The sequence below is a fragment of the Microtus pennsylvanicus genome, chromosome 10 (assembly GCF_037038515.1).
Source record: "Microtus pennsylvanicus isolate mMicPen1 chromosome 10, mMicPen1.hap1, whole genome shotgun sequence".
Lineage (NCBI taxonomy): Eukaryota > Metazoa > Chordata > Mammalia > Rodentia > Cricetidae > Microtus > Microtus pennsylvanicus.
Window position 1 is genome coordinate 48,644,792 of NC_134588.1, and position 20,301 is coordinate 48,665,092.

Sequence of the window (20,301 nt, forward strand, 5' to 3'; positions counted from 1 at the left end):
ACTCTCACTTGTGATCAGTAAGAAGGAAGACTGCCTTTGTCACCACTGAACCATAAATCCTGCTGACCTTCAACAAGAAAAAGAGTAAGTCACACACAAACTGGAAAGGCAGAAGTAACACTATCTGTATTCAGAACTGATTTGATCTTATATTTGAAAATATCAAAAGGGAAACCACTTTAATCCATTCCTCCCCTGGACGACTTGCTGAACTTCAGCTGTTCTAATAAGTGTGGACCTCCAATATGCTCAATATGAGGCATTTTTCATTGACTTATTTGCCATTTAGATTCTCTTTGGCACAGTATATTAGTTACCTTTCTCATCCTGTGACAGAACACCTGACTGAAGCCACCATAGGGGAGAGGTTTATTTGGGTTTCGGTTTCAGATGGTGCAGACAGGCACAGGAGTGGCTGTGTGTGTGTGTGTGTGTGTGTAGTGAAGGAGCTCCACACACACATTGCAGACAGACCACGCAGCATGGAAGCTGCTCCAGTGACCCTCCTACACCAGCCAGGGCCGCCTCCTAAGGTTGCCCAGCCTTACAGAGCAGCACTGCCGGCATGGGATATTATAGTAATGATGTCTGTTCAAATCTTTATCATAATTTGCTTCCTTATTATTGGCTTTTAATAACTATTTGAACATTTAGATAATGGACTTCATTGATAGGTGTTTTGCCAAGATTTTCTTGTTGAAGCTTCATTGTACAAGTTCTTAGACCTTAATAAAGACTACTACTAATTTTTTTCTTTTTTAAAAAAGATTTTTTAGTTTATTTATTATGTATACAGTGTTCTGTCTGCATGTATGCCAGAAGAGGGTGCCAGATCTCATTACAGATGGTTGTAAACCATGATGTGATTACTGGGAATTGAACTCAGGACCTCTGGAAGAGCAGCCAGTACTCTTAACCTCTGAGCCATCTTTCCAGCCCCTAACTTTTTTCTTTATGAATCATACTATTACTTTTATAATTAAAAAACTGTCAAACCAAGGGTTATCTAGGCTTACAACTCTAGGAATTGTTTTTTTTCTAAGAGGCTCAATACTTGGGTTGGTTCTCACACCCTCTTCCCCTTCTTCCTTCTTTAGTTTTCTTATTTTCAACTTTATAAAGTTTGCATTTCACTTATTTATTTATTTAATAATATGGGTGTTTTTGCTGGCTTGTCTGGTACCACGTGTGTGCCCAGTGTCTGTAGAGGTTAGAAGAGGATGTTGGATCCCCTCTAACTAAAGTTGCTGTCAGATGTGAGTCACCATGCCTCCTAGAACATCAAATGTTTTTAACTTCTAAGACATCTCTCCGACTCCTAGTTGCACTTCTTAAACACCATGTTTGTTCCAACTTTATCCTATCAATGGTGTTGAAATTGACTAAAGTAAATTCTTACTTTCACTTTTTCTTGTATAAAGGAAAGCATTCTCAGACTAATATGGCAGCTATAATTTCAGAACTGAAGAGGCTGAGGCAGGAGAATGGCCATCAGTTTGGTTTTATTAATTACCTTAAAATTATTACTAACACTCTGAAGAATTGGTTGAGAATAAAATCTTTGTCTGTCTTTTCTTTTTTGGGGGGGGGTGTGGGGGGGTTTGAGATAGGGTATCTCTGTCCTGGAACTCACTCTGTAGACCAGGCTGGCCTCAAACTCACAGAGATCCACCTGCTTCTGTCTCCCTAGTGCTGGGATTAAAGGCATGTGCCATCCCCCCCAGCTTAATTTTGGTGTTCCTTAACAAGTTGATAAATTTTAAATACATGTTGCTTTAGTCCATACATCTTTTTCCATCTTCTCCTTTTCTTCCACAGGTATCAGAGAAGAAAGGAAAAGAAGCCAATAGTGGTTTTGGTAGGCCAGTCGTTAGTTCTCTATATCATGAAGAAACAATCAGGTAATTTCTCTTCTGTTCTTTGACTATAGACATATATATACATACACGCATATGTATGCATTATGTGTGCTCATAAGTATATATGGTATATATGTATTTTAACCTGAAAATAAACAATTTGTAAAACATCCTTCCTCTTCCCTTCTTGCCTTTGTTCATTCAATCTTTTTTTTTGAGACAGAATTTCTCTATGTAGCTCTGGCTGTCCTGGAACTCACTCTGTAGACCAGGTTGGTCTCAAAGTCACAGAGATCCACCTGCCTCTGCCTCCCAAGTGCTAGGATTGGGATTAAAGGCATGCGCCACCACACCTGACTCAGTTATTCTTTTACTTGGATTCTGGGAATCCAGACTAAGGTTAGCAAGCCTGCACAGCAAATGTGTTAACTATTTTTAAACAAAATTTTAATGAATGTATTATTTAACAGAGCTGTTAGTTTTTGTGCTGTATAAAAATATTTTAATTCTTTTCTTTTCACACTGTGTATAAGTCAGGAAAAGAATCACTGATGTTTGTTTGAGACAGGATCTCTCTATTTGTAGCTCCTGCTGTCCTAAAACTTACTATGTAGACCAGACTGACCTCGAACTCAGGGAGATCTACCCACCTCTGCCTCACTAGTATGGTTATTAAAGGTGTGCACCTCCATGCCAGGCTACTCTTAGTACTTTTTTCTTTGTTCTTGTTTTGTTTGTTTGTTTTTGTTTTGTTTTCTTTAAGATGGTCTCATTTGGTCAAGGTCAGCCTTGAACTCACTGTGTAGCTGAGGATGACCTTAAACTTAAACTCCTCACTTTCTTGCCTCTGTTTCCTGAGTGCTAGGATCACAGGTATATGCCATACATGATTTTTCTTAGTACTTTTGGCATTTTCATCTATATGTGATAAATATTATTGAGCAAAATATTGTGCTAGAGGTAAACGTAGTTAGACTTGACCTTAGTTCACCGAGTCATCTAAATATTGATCTTTTTATGCTAGTTCTACTTTTATCATATGTTTATTTATTGTATGTATGGGAGGTTTGGCATGTGTGCCACAGTATATATACAGAGAGAAACATGAATGCTCAGAGTATTGAAAGCCCTTATGCTCTTACAACCATAGTAATTCTCTTACTGTTCTCTTACTACTACAGTGGATGTGGAAACCAATAATTAGTCACGCTAACAATGGGAAAATTCATTTTACTAGTGTTACAATTCCATTATAATAAATTTAATCCTAATAATTTTTCCTGTACTGAAATGTTAGATTATTGCAGTAAAGTACCAGCTGTATACTTAGAATTTCTTCAGATGTATCAAAATGCGGTTCAACAATAAAAACAGACTATTTTCTGAAGTTTATGCCATGGGTATTTGGGTAATATATGGTACTGTTACTTTTCTAAGTCAATTTGTGCTTTAACTGATGTTAATTACAAATTCTTGACAGAATTATGTTCAACTGATAAGATAATCATTGTTTTTTCAAAAGGATATAAAACAATGTCTTTGATAGAATGTTTTGGTTTTGATGTTTTAAGACAGGGTTTCTCTGTGTATCCATAGTTGTCCTGGAACTCACTTTGTAGACCAAGATGGTCTCGAACTCACAGAGATCCGCCTGCCTCTGCCTCCCAAGAGCTGGGATTAAAGGCGTGCGCCACCACACTCAGCTTTTGCAGCTTATTTTTGAGTACTCTGATATATAAACTTTGTCATGTTTCTGCTGGATTTGCTCTAGACATCAATATGTACATTGAGAAATTAGGGTAAGAATTAAAAGTAGAATAAGTGAAGGGTGTAATGCCCACTCTATCCTGCAATGAGGTTTGAGCTTCTCAGTTATATTTTGTAGTTTGATACCTTATAATCTGCTAGAATTTTAATTCCACTTACCCAGGCAGCCATCTGGACCTTCTCTAAGCAAAGCCAGTCTAGTGTACAGCTGAAATGATTGATGGGATCTGGAATTGATTAGTTGTTCTGTGAGACAAATGAAGTGTCTTGGCAGAAAATACCAGAGGTCACTGCTGTGGTCAGACCAAAAAGCTCGTAGAATTTCAAAGAGATGTTTTCATTGTTGACTTATAAGTTTCAGTTTTTAAGCAGTAATAACATTTTGAGGTTATTTTGAAAAATAACTTTTTATTGGTTATTGGCTGCTCGTTAGTGTTGATTATAAAGAGGAAGAATGTAGGTAAAAACTGAGATGAAAATCAAAACAAAGCTTTGTGCATTGTTTTCTTGGTCAGAATAAAAACTTGAATGAAAGCATAGAAAGCTTGACACTGATAAGGAAACTACTGTGAATTGTTAAAAGCAGGATGTAATTGGATAAAAGGTGGCAGCATGGAGTGGTTTTATGGCTATTTGTAACATCTGATGATATAAAATTTTACTTAGGGTTTCATGCAAAGCCTCACATTGTAACCTGGTTTTGGCAAGTCTGTTTAAGGACTCTATTAAAAACATAGTTTATGTTTTAAAGATGGAGTATTTGGGTTTTGTTGCTGTCATCAGGCTTAGTCATGAGACACACCGTTCTTAGCCCTAAGAGCCTCTGTTTGGCTGGTTGGTGTAATCCTTCTCTATTTCACTGCTGCCTGTGATCAACACGGTGTTAACACTTTGGTGATCGGTGATAAATTAGATGACATATGTCTTGTTACAGTCTGGTTGTTGTTGAGGATACACAAGTGTGTACAGGCAAATGGGCAACTCTCTCGTGAGGATCTGACTGCTCAGAATGAACTTGAGCTATGGATTTATTCAGCCTGTAAAACCTCAGCTGGCATAAATAATTGAGAAAGCAAAGGTTTGTCTGTGGTGCATACCTCAGGGACTTATGGCTCTCTTCCTGCTCCCTACCTCCCTTTCTTATGAAAATGATCCCAGTTGCACTCCCAGATAATAACACACCAAGCAATTAAAAGCCATGGGTGGCTGGAGAGAGGAGAAAAGGTTTAGTTAATGAGCTTTTCCTCTCCCAGTGCCCATGAGAGCCTCAGGAATGACAAGGCGATTAAAGCAAAGAGATAATTATAGATTATGTGAAAATGGGTCCCTGGGGACAGGCAGGTCTTGACATAAACAGTAAGTGTTGGAACAGTCTCCTGGCTCTCATATTCGCCCTTTTCTAATGTGCTTCATTTAGCTCCTGTGTGCTCAGTGCCATGATGCCAACCAAGCATACAGTCAGATCCACCTGTTTGCAGATCAACAACCCTTTAGAAAAGGGGTCATTCACTAACCAGATTCACCATCCATCCTTTTAGCTCCCTGTCTTTGTTCTCTTCCTTTCCCCTACTTTGTGCTCTCCTTTCTACCCTATGCCCTCATTTTCAGGTAGTGATTATGAAATGCTAACATTGTTTACAAAGTTTCCTGTGGATATATGTGCTTGTGTATCAAAGTATGCATATGTGTGTGTAAGTTTTAAATATAGTTTATCCATTACAATATTAAGAGAAGATATATTGAGGCTGGGAAGAAAGCTTAGCAGCCAAGAGCACTGACTGATCTTTTAGAGGTTCCAGGTTTGATTCCTAGGACCCACATGCTGGCTTACAATCCCAGTCCTAAGGGATCTGACTCCTTCTGACCTCTGAGTACCTTGCACATATGATACATGAATATACATGTATGCAAACACTCATACACACAAAATAAGCTTTGGAAATTAAAAACAAGAGAGGCAATATATGCATTATAAGTAATAGAAACAAGGTCCCTCACCATCTATTCATCTAAGAATAGTCCTCTTACACTTTGGTCACTCTGCTCAAATCATGGTCCCTTATTTTAAGGTTTTTGAAGCTCTAATTAGGATTTGTTAGATGGATTGATTAACAGTGATAATGCCCAAGTATGATAAATTACCTCACCTTAAAACGTGCTATATTATTATATATTTTTAGACAGGGTCTGACATAGCCCAGGATGGCCTTCAACTTTTGATCCTCCTGCTTCTGCTTCCTAAGTGGAGGTATACTATCATGTCTTGCTATGCTATATTATGAAGCTAATATAATGACAATCATCATCATTAGCTGTTTGTACTCATAATCATATTATGTTCTATGAGCTATTTCACTTAATCTTATTAAATGTAGATGTTAGTGGTATCCCTGTATTCCAGATGAGGACACACATATAAGGTTAGATTTCTTGCCCAAGGTCAATATGGTTAGTACTCTTCCAATTACTGCGCCTCACTGAAATGTTTGAAGAGACAGCATAATTTCTAATTAATGAAAAAGAGTTTGACAGTTGCTATTGTATTAGTATAATATCTTCAGTTAAAAAAAATCCAATACCTTTTCCTTTCAGCGTTCATAAGAATGTACTTCCCTGATAAAGTTTGACTCTAGTCTCTCATTTATCACTATGCTGATGATGCTTCCTTTGGATTGTTTTATTGATTTTAGACTCAGTTTAATGGTTGGGAATGTTAACTGGCCCTGTGGAGAAGTCTTTTAGCAAAGCAGGTGTGTGAATTTTTCTGGTGTAGGCACTGACTTTCCAGGGATCGATCAGAATTAGGCATTTTTTTTTTCATGGAGACATTTAAAGCATCAGCAGTTTTCCTTCAAATTTGTTACGAGCTAGGCAGAGTCTAAAAGGCGGAGCAGCTCTTCAGCAGTCAGGGTCTGTATAAAGTCACAGCTAAGTAACTCTACAGTATAGCTAATTATCTTTCATCAGTAGACAATTTCTACATGTCTGTTTGGCAGACAAGGGTTCAAGAATTATTTTAAGAGTAAACTACAGAAATCCAGATAGTTTGTAAGTGCTTTAATCTTAGGGCAGTATTCCTTAAATGTGATCACTGTTCAAACAGTGTTTGCCTCTACTGGTTCTTTGCCTGTTGGTCTTATAACCAAAGTATTTTGTAAAGGAGCTATGATTTGCAGGATTCTTCTGAGGCTCACAATTGATAAAATTAAGACTCACAGCCAGTGATCTATAAGGGGAAATTAACATCCAAGATTTTAATTACGTATTAAATAGAGCCAAGAATTACTTTTTCTAGCTGTCACGGAACTCACTTTGTAGACCTTGAATTCATAGAGATCCACCTGACGCTGCCTCTTGAGTGCTGGGATCAAAGGCTGAAGCTAGAACTTTTAATATAGTAAATTAACCCTTGAGTTAGGAGTTGACTGTATCTGACCAGCTTTACTAGAAACCACTGACCACACTCTTCTTTCAGAGAAACAGCTGTTAGTAAAATTGAGATGTGTCTTGTTCATAAATATTTCCTGTTACTACTTTTTGGCTGTGGGTTTTTTGTTTGTTTATTTTGCTTTGCTTTGCTTTATTTATTTATTTATTTATTTTGAGACAAAATTCTCTGTAGCTCCTCGAACTAGCTCTTGTAGACCAGGCTGACCTTGAACTCACAGAAATACACCTGCCTCTGCCTCCTGAGTGCTGGGATTAAAGGGGTGCACTACCATGTTTTACTTTATTTTTTTTTAACACAGGAGGTAAAGTATCTAAAGCAAGAGTCTTTGGAGGCATATATGAGACATTCTTCCCTTCCATTAGTACTCAGCTCACTTGTCTAGAAGGACAGTGTTGTTTTTCTTGACCCCTGACCTCGAGAGCAGGCCATTTTTGTTCTCTAACTAACTTGCTATGTTGCCAGCAGGAGCAGGGCTCTTTGTGATGCGCTGTCCTGTCTGCTCCGCTCCTCTGCTGTTCCCTCTGAACACCCTGCCACAGGCAGTTGCTTACAGTTTGTTTGCCTGAGCAACTTTCCTTTGTTCAGCCAGTCTGTTTATTTTACCGAGTCCTTTGTATAATGTGATGTCATTTGCCAGCTCACCTTCTAATGCTTTCTTTGACCATCCTTATTTTTATTTTTATTTTGAATTCACAAAAAGTCATGTATATATGTTTGTGGGTACATTGTGTTATCTTGATTTGTATTTACATTATAGAAAGAATCAAGCAAGTTAATGTCCTGGTTGCCTCACAGATTTATCACCTTTTGTGGTATAAACTTAAAATTGTTCTGATTTTATAAATCATAAGAGCTTATGTGACTGTGGTCACTGAAATGTGTTCCTCCAGCGTAGCTGAAACTTCGTTGCTTTGACCAACATCTTCCTTTCCGACCCTCCCTCCCTCCCTCTTCCAGTCTTTGGTAACCATTCTTCTTACTGTATCTCTGTGAAATTTACTCTTTACAATTCCACATAAAAGCAAGGTCACACAGGGTCTTTTTTGTGCTTGACTTCTTTCACTAAGCATGGTGTCTTAGTTACTTCTCTGTCACTGTGAAGAAACACCATGACCAAGACAACTTGTAAGCACATTCAATTTGGGCTTAATGTAAGCAGAGGCTGCTTGTTTGTTTCCCAGCTGCCCAGACCCAAATAATCACACACAAACTATATTAATTGCAACATTGTTTGACCAATAGCTTAGGGGTATTTCTAGCTAGCCCTTACATCTTAAATTAACCCATTTCTGTTCATCTGTGTGTCATCACTCCTACCGGTAAGGTTCTGCGTGTCCTTTTCCTTTGGCAGCTACATGGCATCTCCCTGATTCCGCCTTCTTTCTCTCTCAGATTTCCTACCTGGCTTTACTCTGTCTGCTAAGCCATTGGCCGAAAAAGCTTTATTCATCAGCCAATAAAAGCAACACATACACAGAAGTGCATCCCACATCAGCTTACAGTTTCAGAGGGTGAGTCCATGACCATCATGGCGGAAAGCGTGGCAGCAGTCAGGCAAGCATGACTGGAGCATTAGCCAAGCGCTTACATGTTGAAACAACCAGAAGGGAGAAAGAGCTAACTGGAGTGATGTGGGGTTTTGAAGTCTCAAAGGCCACTCCTGTGAAATACCTTCCTCAACAAGACTGTACCTCCTAATCCTTCCCAGCCAGTTCTACCAACTGGGAGCCATACATTCAGCTACTTTAGACTGTTTGGGATATTCTCATTAAAAATTCCCTCTAGCTCTACCTGTGCTGTCACAGATAATAAAATCGCCTTCTTTTGTTGCAGTGTTTGTCATGTTTTCTTCAGCCATCTTGATAGACACGGGTTGCTTCCATGTCTAAGCTATTTAAATATTGTGGATATAAATGCAAATATCTCCCCTCAATACTGATTTCAGCTCCTTTAGCTGTATACCCAGAAGTACATTGCTGGAAAACATGGTAGCTCCATATTTGTTTTTTCAGCTACTTCAGTAGTTTTTCAAAATGCTTTATGATTAACAGCCTACAAGGGCCCTTTTCCTCCCTGTTCACCAGCACTTGTCAGCATGTAACTTCTTAGGAATAACTAGTCTAGTAGGCAAGAGATGATTCTCTTCTGATTAGCAATCTTAAATGTTTTTTATAGCTGCAGGCCATCCATCTCCCTCCCCCCCCCCTTGGAGAATTGTCTCTTCAGAACCTTTTTCATTTTTAAATCAGGGTATTTGTTTTCTTGCTATTGAGGTGGTTTTTTATTTGTTGTTTTTTTGTTGTTTTTGTTTGTTGTTGTTGTTGTTGTTGGAGGCTTTCTAAACATTTTTATTTATTTTTTAAAATTTCATTTTGTATTCTACTACAGTTTTCTCTCCCACTCCTCCTCCTGCCCCTCCTTGCCTTTCCCCCACCCCAGCCCACTTGCCATCCACTCTTCCCAGTGAGTCAACAAAGTCTGCCACAGTAAATTGGGGCAGGACCAATACCCTTCCCCTGCATTAGACTGAGCATGGCATCCCACCATCGGGAATGGGCTCCAAAAGGCTAGCTCGTGCCCCAGGGATAGATCCTGGTCCTACTGCCAGGGCCCCTCTATGTCCAAGCTTCACCACTGTCTCCCACATACGGAGGGGCCTACTTCAGTTCCATGGAGACTCCACAGCTGTTGTCTTGAGTTCATGAGTTCCTAAGAACTTGGTTCAGCTGTCTCTGTAGATTTCCCCATCATGATCTTGACTTTCCTTGTTCATATCTTTCCTCCTCCCTCTCTTGGATTGGATTCCTGGGCTGTTTCTTGGTTGTGGATCTCTGCATCTGGTTCCATCAGTTGCTGGATGAAGGCTCTGTGATGCTAGTTGGGGTATTCACCAATCTAGTTACAGGGGAAGGCCAGTTTGGGCACCCTCTCCACTGTTGCTAGGAGTCTTAGCTGGGGTCATCCTTGTGGATTCTTGGGAATTTTCCCAGCATCAGGTATCTCCCTATAGTGGCTCTCTCAATCAAGATCTGTCTTTCATTGCTCTCCCACTCCGTCCCTCTTCCACCTTGACCGTTCCGTTCCCTCATGTTCTCATCTCCTGTCCCCTCCCCTTTACTGCTCCCCCTTGTCCCCAGTTTACTTAAGAGTTCCTTATACATTTTGGATATTCTTTGAGTAGCTGACTCCTGGCTTTTGACCACTGCTGCATAGAATATTGGGACAGAGCAGTGGTATGAAAGCATCTTTTTATAGTGCCTAAGAAACATTTCCATTGTTTAGTCATTGCAAAAGATATGATTTTACTTTTTATAAATATGCAATTTTAATATAAACTTCACTTCAAAAATGTGCCCTAATGAAATTTAAATAAGGTAATGATAATCCATTAAAAATGCACAACTTATCATTGAAAAAAATTGGGAAAAGGTACATAGGATCATAGTTTTCAAACGCGTGACTCTTCAGTTGCCCCAAAATGTAAAAATAATGTTCTTATCTTAATTAAAAAGAATATGAGTGAGCTCTCTGTAAAGAACATTTACATCATTTTTCTTATTTTTCTCTTCCATTTTCATTTAGAAGCAGTGTTTCTAAATGTAGTCATCACTCTATCACATCTAGTTCTCTACAACAAAAATGTGTACATAAATTGAAATTTTTTAAATTGTTTTTTCTGTGACATAGGTGTTTTAAGCATTTTTCGTATTTGAGCTACCTTTATAATATTATTTCTGTACATTTGATTAAAATAACATACATTATACATTTTGTTAAATAATTAACTGTCCATAAGTAAAAGCTCAGTGGAAATATCTCTGAATAAGATGGATGGGCTTTGCGGGATAGTTAAAATGTTAGCTGTGCTGGGTATTCATAGGACCTCTGGCTTCTTGACAAGTGCTCATCACCGAACTGCACCTCAGGCCCAAGTCATGTTTGTGTTTGAGAGAACAGCGTTCAACATCAAGTCTGTTGTCCGTTTTGTTTCATTTCTTTCATTCCTACCATCAGTAATGAGTGGTGTCCTAATACCAGGATTCACCAAAACTGTGTTCTTAATTTAATAGCAAGGATTTTTGTTTCTTGGGACACAGCACCCTAATGAAGTATTTTGATAAAACTGTCTTAGTATATCAATTGTTTTTTTTTTTAAGCAAAGGAGTAAAAGGTTAGTTGAATTAATAGTCATTTGCTACATCTTGGTCAAATCTTTTGGTTATATTTCTTGGAGATGTGATGTAATGCCAGAGGCGAATACTTTTATAAACCAGAAGGAGGAGAGTGGTGAAATCCTTAGCATGGGATGCCCTACCAGCAGGCAAGCACAGGAGGGAGGAGCTTGCTCGGGAGGGGAAGCTGGGGCTGGGCTCCCTTAAATGACCTGTACTGGAACATCCCCTCCGAGCTCTTTGCATGCTCCCTGGCCCCTTTGAGGATTTATTTTTTTTTTTTGTTGTTGTTGTTGTTTTTTCAAGGCAGGATTTTTCTGTAGCTTTGAAGTCTGTCCTGGATCTCACTCTGTAGACCAGGCTGGCCTCAAACTCATGGAGATCCGCCTGCCTCTGCCTCCCAAGTGCTGGGACTAAAGGTATGCCCCACCACTGCCTGGCGTCTTTGAGGAATTTATGGTGTTTGTATCTTTTTGGATGGATGTAGTCTTACTTTCTTTGGGTTTTAATTCCCTAAATATCTTCCCGTATCTATTTACTGGAATATCAGTCTCCAAGTTGCTTAATAAGTATTGTGAACTAACGTGAAGCGTTTGCTGAAGACTAGATTTCTGAGCCAGCACGTACGAGATAGATGAAATAGGAGTTACGTGGACTTCTTGTGTCTCACTGCGAAGCATACCTGAAAGTATCCTTCTGGTAGGAAGAGTCTTTCTGGGGACGGCATAGATAGCAGGGTTAGGAATGAGGGAGATTGTCTTCTCTTGTAGTTAGATGAAACAGCTGTGTTAATCAGCTTCCCATTGCTGTAACAAGATACCTGAAGTAAGAGCAGTTAAAGGAGCCAAGGTTTATTTTCATTACTTTCAGAGGCTTCAGTCCGTGATCAGCTTGCTCCATTGTTACAGGCCTGAAGCTGAAAAATCATGACAGCAGGAATGTGTGGTACAGATGCTGTTTACCTCCCAGCAGCCAGGAAGGGGGAGAGAGGCCAGACCCAGGGACAAAATCTATCCTTCAAAGACATCCTCCTCTCCATCCGAAGACATCATCCTCTTCCAAATTCTTCCTAGGAGGCCCTGCCTCTTAATAGTCCATCCTGTTTGAACTCATAAATGGTCAATCCACCGATGAAGACTAGTTCCCTCATGATCCAACCCTTCTCAAGACCTTTGCCACCCAGAAACCAAGCCTTCAGCACTAGTGTCTATTGGGGATCCTGCATATCAAACCATAACAGCAGCCATGTTGTAACCCCATTCCTCTTCCCATTAGGGTGTATCCTTACCTTTGGAGTGATCTCAGAAGAGACTTTCTGTCTTGTGCTAGGAAAAAACTCATTCGCCAAAGAGGAGAAAGGGAGATAAATTTATTTTTACTGAAAAAAAAATGTTAAGAGAAAGGGAGGTCAATCAGAAAATGTACTAATATTCTTAAGATCTACGTTGTATTACTTAGAATCACCGCACATGCAATCTCATTTAAGATGAGTAGGACTGAGAGAGAATAATTGTTTTGGAGGACTACACAGGGCATTGCAGTGGGAGAAAGAAAGCTTGGTTTGTATCTGACAGACATGGTAGCACATACTTGTAATTTAGTTCTTAGATGGCTGAGGCAGAAGGATTGCAGATTTGAAGCTAGCCTGAGCCACATAGTGAGATCCTGTGTCAGGAATCAAAGTGGTTGGGGGTGGGAAAATGGCTTGATTTGTTCACCAGTAAATTAAATAGTATTTTGGTGTGAAAATTGATATATGGATATATTTAATGAGTAAAACCAAAAGTATCCTTAATTTTTTAGTATTAGACACTCGATTTATAGCACATTAGCAATGCTTTCATTAAGCTTTTTGCTATCTAATTTAAATCATGTTATGCCTTACCCTGTAGTGTTATTTTAGATGCCTCTGCCTTACCTACTTATTAGTAAAAACTGCATATTACAAACATGCATTAGATTTTGAAAATGCCTACTGCTCTTTAGATTCTACATACCAAAGCAAAATAATTGATATAGGTAATTTGTTTAAGAAACAGTACAAATATATTAGGCAAGATAAACAACTCAGTATCTCTTGTGCTTGTTCCTAGTGCTTAGGTGCAGGTGTGATTGTTCATTGGAGACATGCGTTTTGAAGGGAGACCTAATAACGCCATCTCACCTCTGCATAGCTTTTGAGTAGCAGGTAGGGGTGGCCCAAGCGTCCTTCAGTTTTCCTTTCTGTGCCTCATCAACTCTCCATTATTTTCCAAGTATATTGCTTCAGAGAGTACTTTTTGTTATTACTTAAGATGACAATCCTTTTCTTTCCCAGTTGAGATTGTTGCCTCTTGAATTCCAAGGGTCTCTGTTATTCCCAAATTAGAAATAGAAATGTACTTTTTTAACAGAAATGGTGTTGACATAGGTAGCTAATTATGCCTAACATAGTAGTGTTTGCAGCCCTAGTTTTAAAAATCAGACTTTTATAGGGTTTTTCATTTTCTTCAGGGATCTAAAGGACGCTTTCATTTCTGTGAAACGGCGTGGTTTCTTTCTTCAGACTGAGCTCACTCTCTAGCTGGAAGCACGCCATTCCCTCTGTTCCTCTTTAGTCTTCCCCAGGCCAGCTTCTGCCTCACATTAATAAAGTTTAGACTTGTTCATCTCAGTGTAGCATCTGTGTTAAATGCAGACTGTCTTGTTTAGCCTTGTACCTCCTATTGACAAAACCTTGGCTTTTGTTTGGTCAGTACTCAGTAAAACATTGGATGTTCCAGAAAGGCTTTGCATGGTTGATGCCAAAGTAGTGTGTTTTAAGATAGTCAGCTATGAGCACAGTAACCTCCCTCACTCCACATCAGTTGTTGTAGGTTGTCTTTTAGGGTGGACGGACTCTGATGGGTTTTGAGGGTTTTTTTAAACAAATAGATAAGGTCTTGAAAATAATAAAACACATTAATAGCCAGGCAGTGGTGGTACACACACCTTTAATCCCAGCACTCGGGAGACAAAGGGAGGTGGATCTCTGAGTTCTAGGACAGCCTGGTCAAAAAACGAGTTCCAGGACAGCCAGGGCTACACTAAGAAACCCTGTCTCAAAAAACCTAAAACAGAAAAAAAAAACATTAAATCAATTTAATTTGGTGACTATAAAAGGTATTCATAAAGTTTAATCTACATATTAGAGACTTTCACTTTCATATTCTATATTTCCTAATGCCATTTTATGAGTCAGTGATCCAGAAAATGCACAAAAATCTGTTACAGAGATAATTTTATGTAATTTTTGAGGTTTTATTTATTTTTATTTTATGTGTATGTGTTTGTCTCACTGTGTGTCTGCATCATATGCATGCAGTTGCCCACAGAAGTCAGAGAGGGCATTGGATTCTCTAGGACTGGAATCACAGTTGTGAGCCACTTATGTAGGTGCTGGGAATTGAGCCTAGGTCTGCTGGAAGATCAGCCAGTATTCTTACCTGCTAAGCCGTCAATCCACCCCAGTTTTATGAGAGCCCATGGACCTCATGCTAAAAGCATCTGCTCTAAATTCTGGTGGACTGTGACTGACTGGTGAAGACATGTGACATAATAGAAAGTGTACTGTATACAAAATCAGTTGACCTGCATGAATTCTAGCTTTAAAAAATTTTTTTTCAATACTGAACTTGGATCCTCTACAAGAGCTATCAGTATGCAGTCTTCACTGTTGAGCCATCTCTCTAGCTCCATAGCTTTGATTTTTGTTTGTTTGGTTTTTGTTTTGTTCTACATTCAATAAATGTGGTATCAATTGTATTTAACCTCCCTTTGCCTATAAGGTGAGGTTGTCGTATTAAGATTAAAGACTAGGAAGATGTGTCAGTGGAGAAAGTGCTTGCCTCACCAGCACGGAGGTTGGATTTCAGCCTTCAAAGCCTAGGGCAGGTGTGGCTATAATCCCGGAACTCAAGAGGCAGATACTCAAGCTGGCCTACTAGACAGTGTGGAATTGGTGAGCTCTGGGCTCAGCAAGTGACCCTGACTCTTGTAAATTAGAACAATCAGGAAGGACATCCACACACGCACACTAACCTTCACACCTGCAGTGTGCCCACACATTGTGAACACAAACACATGCGTGAACACATATTACACACATACAAGCTCCCCCAAGAAAGACTGAGTTTTCTCATACAATATATTTAGAATAGCATTTCTCCTAGCTTTTGTTCTCCCCAGATTGCCATGTTACTGCAGTGCTCTAATTGAAATCCCGAGTCACAGGAATGTGTTACCGGTATAGGAAAGTGACTGCGGCAGGGTAGAAAAACCCACTGTGAGGCGTGATGCTGCCGTGCTGTGAAACTTGTGGGGCACGTAAAGGCTTGCCTGTGAGGGCCGTAGTTGCTTTGGTCTTTAAAACACTGTACATGTTATGTCCGTCCGAAGTCTATTACTTTTCCTGCTCTTCAAGTCTGTTAATATCTGTCAGCAGCAAATAAGTTATGTGAAAACTATTTAACTTTTGTGTTTTATCCTGTAAGGCAAACAGCTTTTTCTTTTTACTCTAATTAGGGAAGAAGACAAAAATATATTTGATTACTGCAGGGAAAACAACATTGACCATATAACCAAAGCCATCAAATCGAAAACTGTGGAAGTGAACGTGAAAGATGAAGAGGTAGGAAAACCAGCCCCATTATCTCCATTTCTGCTGGATGGATGTTTGGGGCTGGGTCTTAGCTTTTCTTGTTCCACCCAAATGTTGTTTCTAACTGCTGCGCCTCTTAGCTGCAATTCAAGTAGCATGTGGTAAGGGCATCCTGACGGAAGAAACTGTTCCCACTGCGCTGTTACATTGTAAAAGTTAGAAGCTGAGACAGCTCCAGCCAGGTAACTTCCATTTTCTGTGCTAAAAGGAGGGGGACGTTTACCTGGTGAGTGAGGCTCACGGGTGACAGCAGTCTTGCATTATAATGTCTTCTGTTACACTGTCAAAGCTTATTGGTATATGGGTTTTTGTACAGAAATATATTTTTGGAAATCTGTTGCCTAGTAATTTAAATGCTGGCCCACTATTTAAATGGAGTCTATACTAGATTATTTTGTAGACTATATTACTTTGTATTTTATTCTTATGTATAAAGCTGCTATATACTGAACAGTTGAATTATAGGTAAGAAAAGAGTATAATTTACTAGTTAACTTTTAATGGCTTACTGTTATTTTATGGTTCAGTGGATGAACATGGAAATGTTCACAGGGAGCCTGGGGGTGTGGTATGCTCAGCGGTACAGTGTTTATCTAGCGTTTACAAGGCCCTGTCCTTGTACTAACAAAGTAATAAAAGGGGAATCTAACTCTAGATGGCTAACTCGTGATAGTTGTTAGGAAGACAGTCTTCACAGGTGGTCTGCTGAGTGTGCGATAGTAATTTGTATGTAAGTAAGCTCTGTATGCAGGACAGTCTTTGATAATGTCTCACCTTTAGGAAACATCATCTTCCCTGTTCTAGGTTGTCCATAACTTCCGGAATTGAAAGTGTAAATTACAATACTACATTTAATTCTAGCTTACTTGAGGCAAAAACTTTGAATGCTTTTAATTGCTTCTTTTGTAACTTATGTATATTATGCTAACTGATATATTTTTGTCTTTTTGAGTTCTTTGTTTTATATTTATACTTACCTGCTCTAATCATCTTCCTCTTTATCTGCCCTCTTAATATAGTTACAACACAACTTTAAATTTCAGCTTTCTGATTGAATATTAGATTGGTGCTTATGTTATTATACTATGTAAATACTGCTCATTGTCAAGCTATGGACTGTACTGTGTATATTAACTTTTGCTACCATAACAACCAGCTCCTGAAGCTCAGTACTTATAATTTCTTGCTTATATCACCATCTTGTCATGGATGATAACATTTCCCACGTTCTGATATTCTTTTACTGTGTTACCTGTTTGATGTTTATCTTTCTAATATTTCAGAAGGGCTGGGGATTAGTTGAGGACTCTTGTTAGCTTCTAGTTTTGTTTGGGACCAGTTCTTCTTGATTTTAGTTGGATTTTTTTTTCGAAGGTAAAAGGTCAGTGAATTAGATACTCTGGTACAGAAACTAAAACTAGGGTTAACCAGGCCTCCCTCTCCATAATACACCAAGTACATAAACATTCTCTTTTATTGTGTTCTGTATCGCACCAGCCTAAATTCCTTTGGCTAAAAGTCATAAGATCTTAGCCTTTTTTAGTAGGATTTTTGTTCTGATTATCAACAAGCAAGGCAAGGGTGGAAAAAAAAAAGAATTAATGATTATATAACTATGCATAGTAACAGCTACTTACCATTGGACAACATTTTGTTCTTCTTAAAGTCAGTAATCATTTCTATATTTATTTTTCCACTGCCTTAGTTTTCATGAATAGTTCCTATCATTATTTCTCTTCTTGAGTTGCCCAAAAGAAATAATAAACTCCTCTTGGTGCACTCCCCAGAGATTTGTCTTAGATCTGTACCTTCTGAGGTTCCCCTTCCTTTTGCTTTTTTGTTTTGATTTTTTTGAGACAGGGTTTCTCTGTGTAACAGTCCTGGAAGTCCTGGAAACCAGGCTGGCCTCAAACTCACTGAAATCCACCTGCCTCTGCCTCCCAAGTGCTGGGATTAAAGGGGTGCACCACCCCCACCTGACCCCCCTTCCTTCTTCACTCCAGTCTGTCCTAGTTGTGTGCTTGTTATCCTGACCTTCTCTTTGTTGTGTGCTTGTTATCCTGGTCTTCTCTTTGTTGTGTGCTTGTTATCCTGACCTTCTCTTTGTTGTGTGCTTGTTATCCTGGCCTTCTCTTTGTTGTGTGCTTGTTATCCTGACCTTCTCTTTGTTGTGTGCTTGTTATCCTGACCTTCTCTTTGTTGCTCTTTTAAAATTTTTCTCTTCTCTCTTTGCCTGGTTTCATATGGGTTTTTTTTTGGGGGGGGGAGGTCCTGTGACTTTTTCTTTTATTGTTTACTTCCCTGATTTTTCTGGGGCATCTCTTGCATACCATTCTCTTTTATTATTTTCCCATTTTTGTGGGCCATTTCTTTTAGTGACTTCCTTTTAAAAAAAAAGTATAAATGGCTTGAGATCTCATTGGCAATCTGTCAAAATTCTCAGCACTCCCTGAATATTTAATGAACTAATGAATGACTAGGTGGAGATGGCAAACAGATAATAGTGAAGGTTCGACTACTTGGATTCAGGTCCTTCCAAAATGCATAACCTATGTTGAGTTTACTCTGCCTCAGTTTCCTAATAAGTAGATGGAGATAACAGTACGTACCTCAGAATCATATTGAGTATTCGTGAGTTAGTATCTGTGTGTAAATCTTACCTAACACTGTAAGCACTGCATGATTTTCAACTTCGTTAGTTATCCTTAATATGAATGAGAAGTTAGAGTAAATGAGAAATGAAAAAACTAACTTTTCACGATCATTTTCCATTGGGAAGTATTCATGTACCATATGACCCCTTTCCACTAACAGTACTTCTCACCGTGCCTGTTAGAGTTTGCAGAGCACTTTTGCTTCTTACTCTTCCACGTTCACAGGATCCTTTATAGTAGATTCATTCTTATTGCACAAGCAAGAGGTGACATTCAGAGATGTGCATTTGCTTTCCGATACAGACAGCTGCCAGGGAGGAATTGAGTCCAGCAAAGCATTCTCACCTTTGGGTTTAGGAAGAATAAACAAAGCAGGAGAAGCTATTCAACTGGCTCTGATCATCTTAGGGTTTGCAACAACAGCAACCCTCTTTCCCTCCCTCCCTCCCTCCCTCCCTCCCTCCCTCCCTCCCTCCCTCCCTCCCTCCCTCCTTCCCCCCTCCCTCCCTTTCTTCCTCTTTCCTTCCTAAATAGTTGTAAAGGTCGTTTCCATATGTGCCCTCTGCAGAGATTATTGCGTCATCAGAATAAGTACCTAGAGGAGAATGTGCTTACACTAAATAACATTTTTCTTGATGAAACAGAAAGAGCTTGGAAGCTGTTGTTTGACCATTCACTGTTTGATCCAGCATTGCTGCTCAGCCCTTCCAGTTTGCTACCCATGCAGCTGCTGTTAACGCAGCCTGCCAGAACCTTGTGTTTCCACGAACAGATGAAGTGCTTACACATTCATAGACTGAGACGCCAAGAATTCAGTTGGGTTCTCTCATTGCTCCAAGCAGATTTCTGCCTTCTCAGCCATGACACTGTGGGCTGAGCTTTGAATACTGATGGCAGGCCCTTTATTATCATTCAGGGATTTGTATGAATTAATTTAAGAACATGGGGAACTGGAGCTTAAAATCAGAATCAAATTTGACATCCTAAATGAAATAAATTATCGTGTTTCATGGCACTTAAAGCTCTAACAAGTAGAACCGTTTGGTGAGTCTTGATAGACTGACAGTGTGTAACCTCCACATGTGCTTCTGAGTTGAGAAGGACGTTTAGTGTTGAAAGGACACTCTATTTATGTTTCTAATGTTTGAACTTAGGGCATTTCTATACAAATTGTATAGGATTTCTGGAGTAACATTATCTTTATCATTTTGATTGAAAATATTCACCTAACAGGTTCAAACGATTTTAGTCTTGCCCTTCTGTGACTAAAAGTTGTATTTATTACATGTAAAATAGTGCGAGCTCTATAACCTTAGTTATAGTCATAAAGTACAAAGAATGCACAGTGTGAACTGCCATGCATTAAAATGATGCAATAAATTCTTAAATTATTTTTAATTTATTAATCGTTTTCCTGAGCTGCAGACGTTTGGACCTGACTCTCATAAGGATGAAATGCCTTTTAAATAAGTAGTGTTTGCTCCTTTTCTTTCCTTATATTTTTTCTTTTGCTATGGGGTTGAACCCAGGGCCCTTCAGTCCAAAGCATACATTTTTTCCCCAAAGACTTTTTTTAATTGTTTGAGAATTTCCTATGTGCATACAATGAAATATGATCATACCCATCACCCAAGGCATAACTTTATTTTTTGGTTTTTTTTGAGACAGGGTTTCTCTGTGTAACAGCTCTAGCTGTTCTGGAACTCACTTTGTAGACCAG

At 39.1% G+C, this 20,301-nt stretch overlaps 1 protein-coding gene across 1 annotated transcript in view; it reads left to right on the forward strand.

Annotated features, from left to right (window-relative positions):
- The window catches only part of Acbd6 (acyl-CoA binding domain containing 6), a 146,203-nt gene that overhangs the window by 44,319 nt on the left and 81,583 nt on the right, over positions 1-20,301 (forward strand). The window contains exons 4-5 of the mRNA XM_075988291.1: positions 1,819-1,901; positions 15,792-15,897. Coding sequence (XP_075844406.1) covers positions 1,819-1,901; positions 15,792-15,897 — 189 coding nt within the window. The remainder of the gene's footprint in view (positions 1-1,818; positions 1,902-15,791; positions 15,898-20,301) is intronic.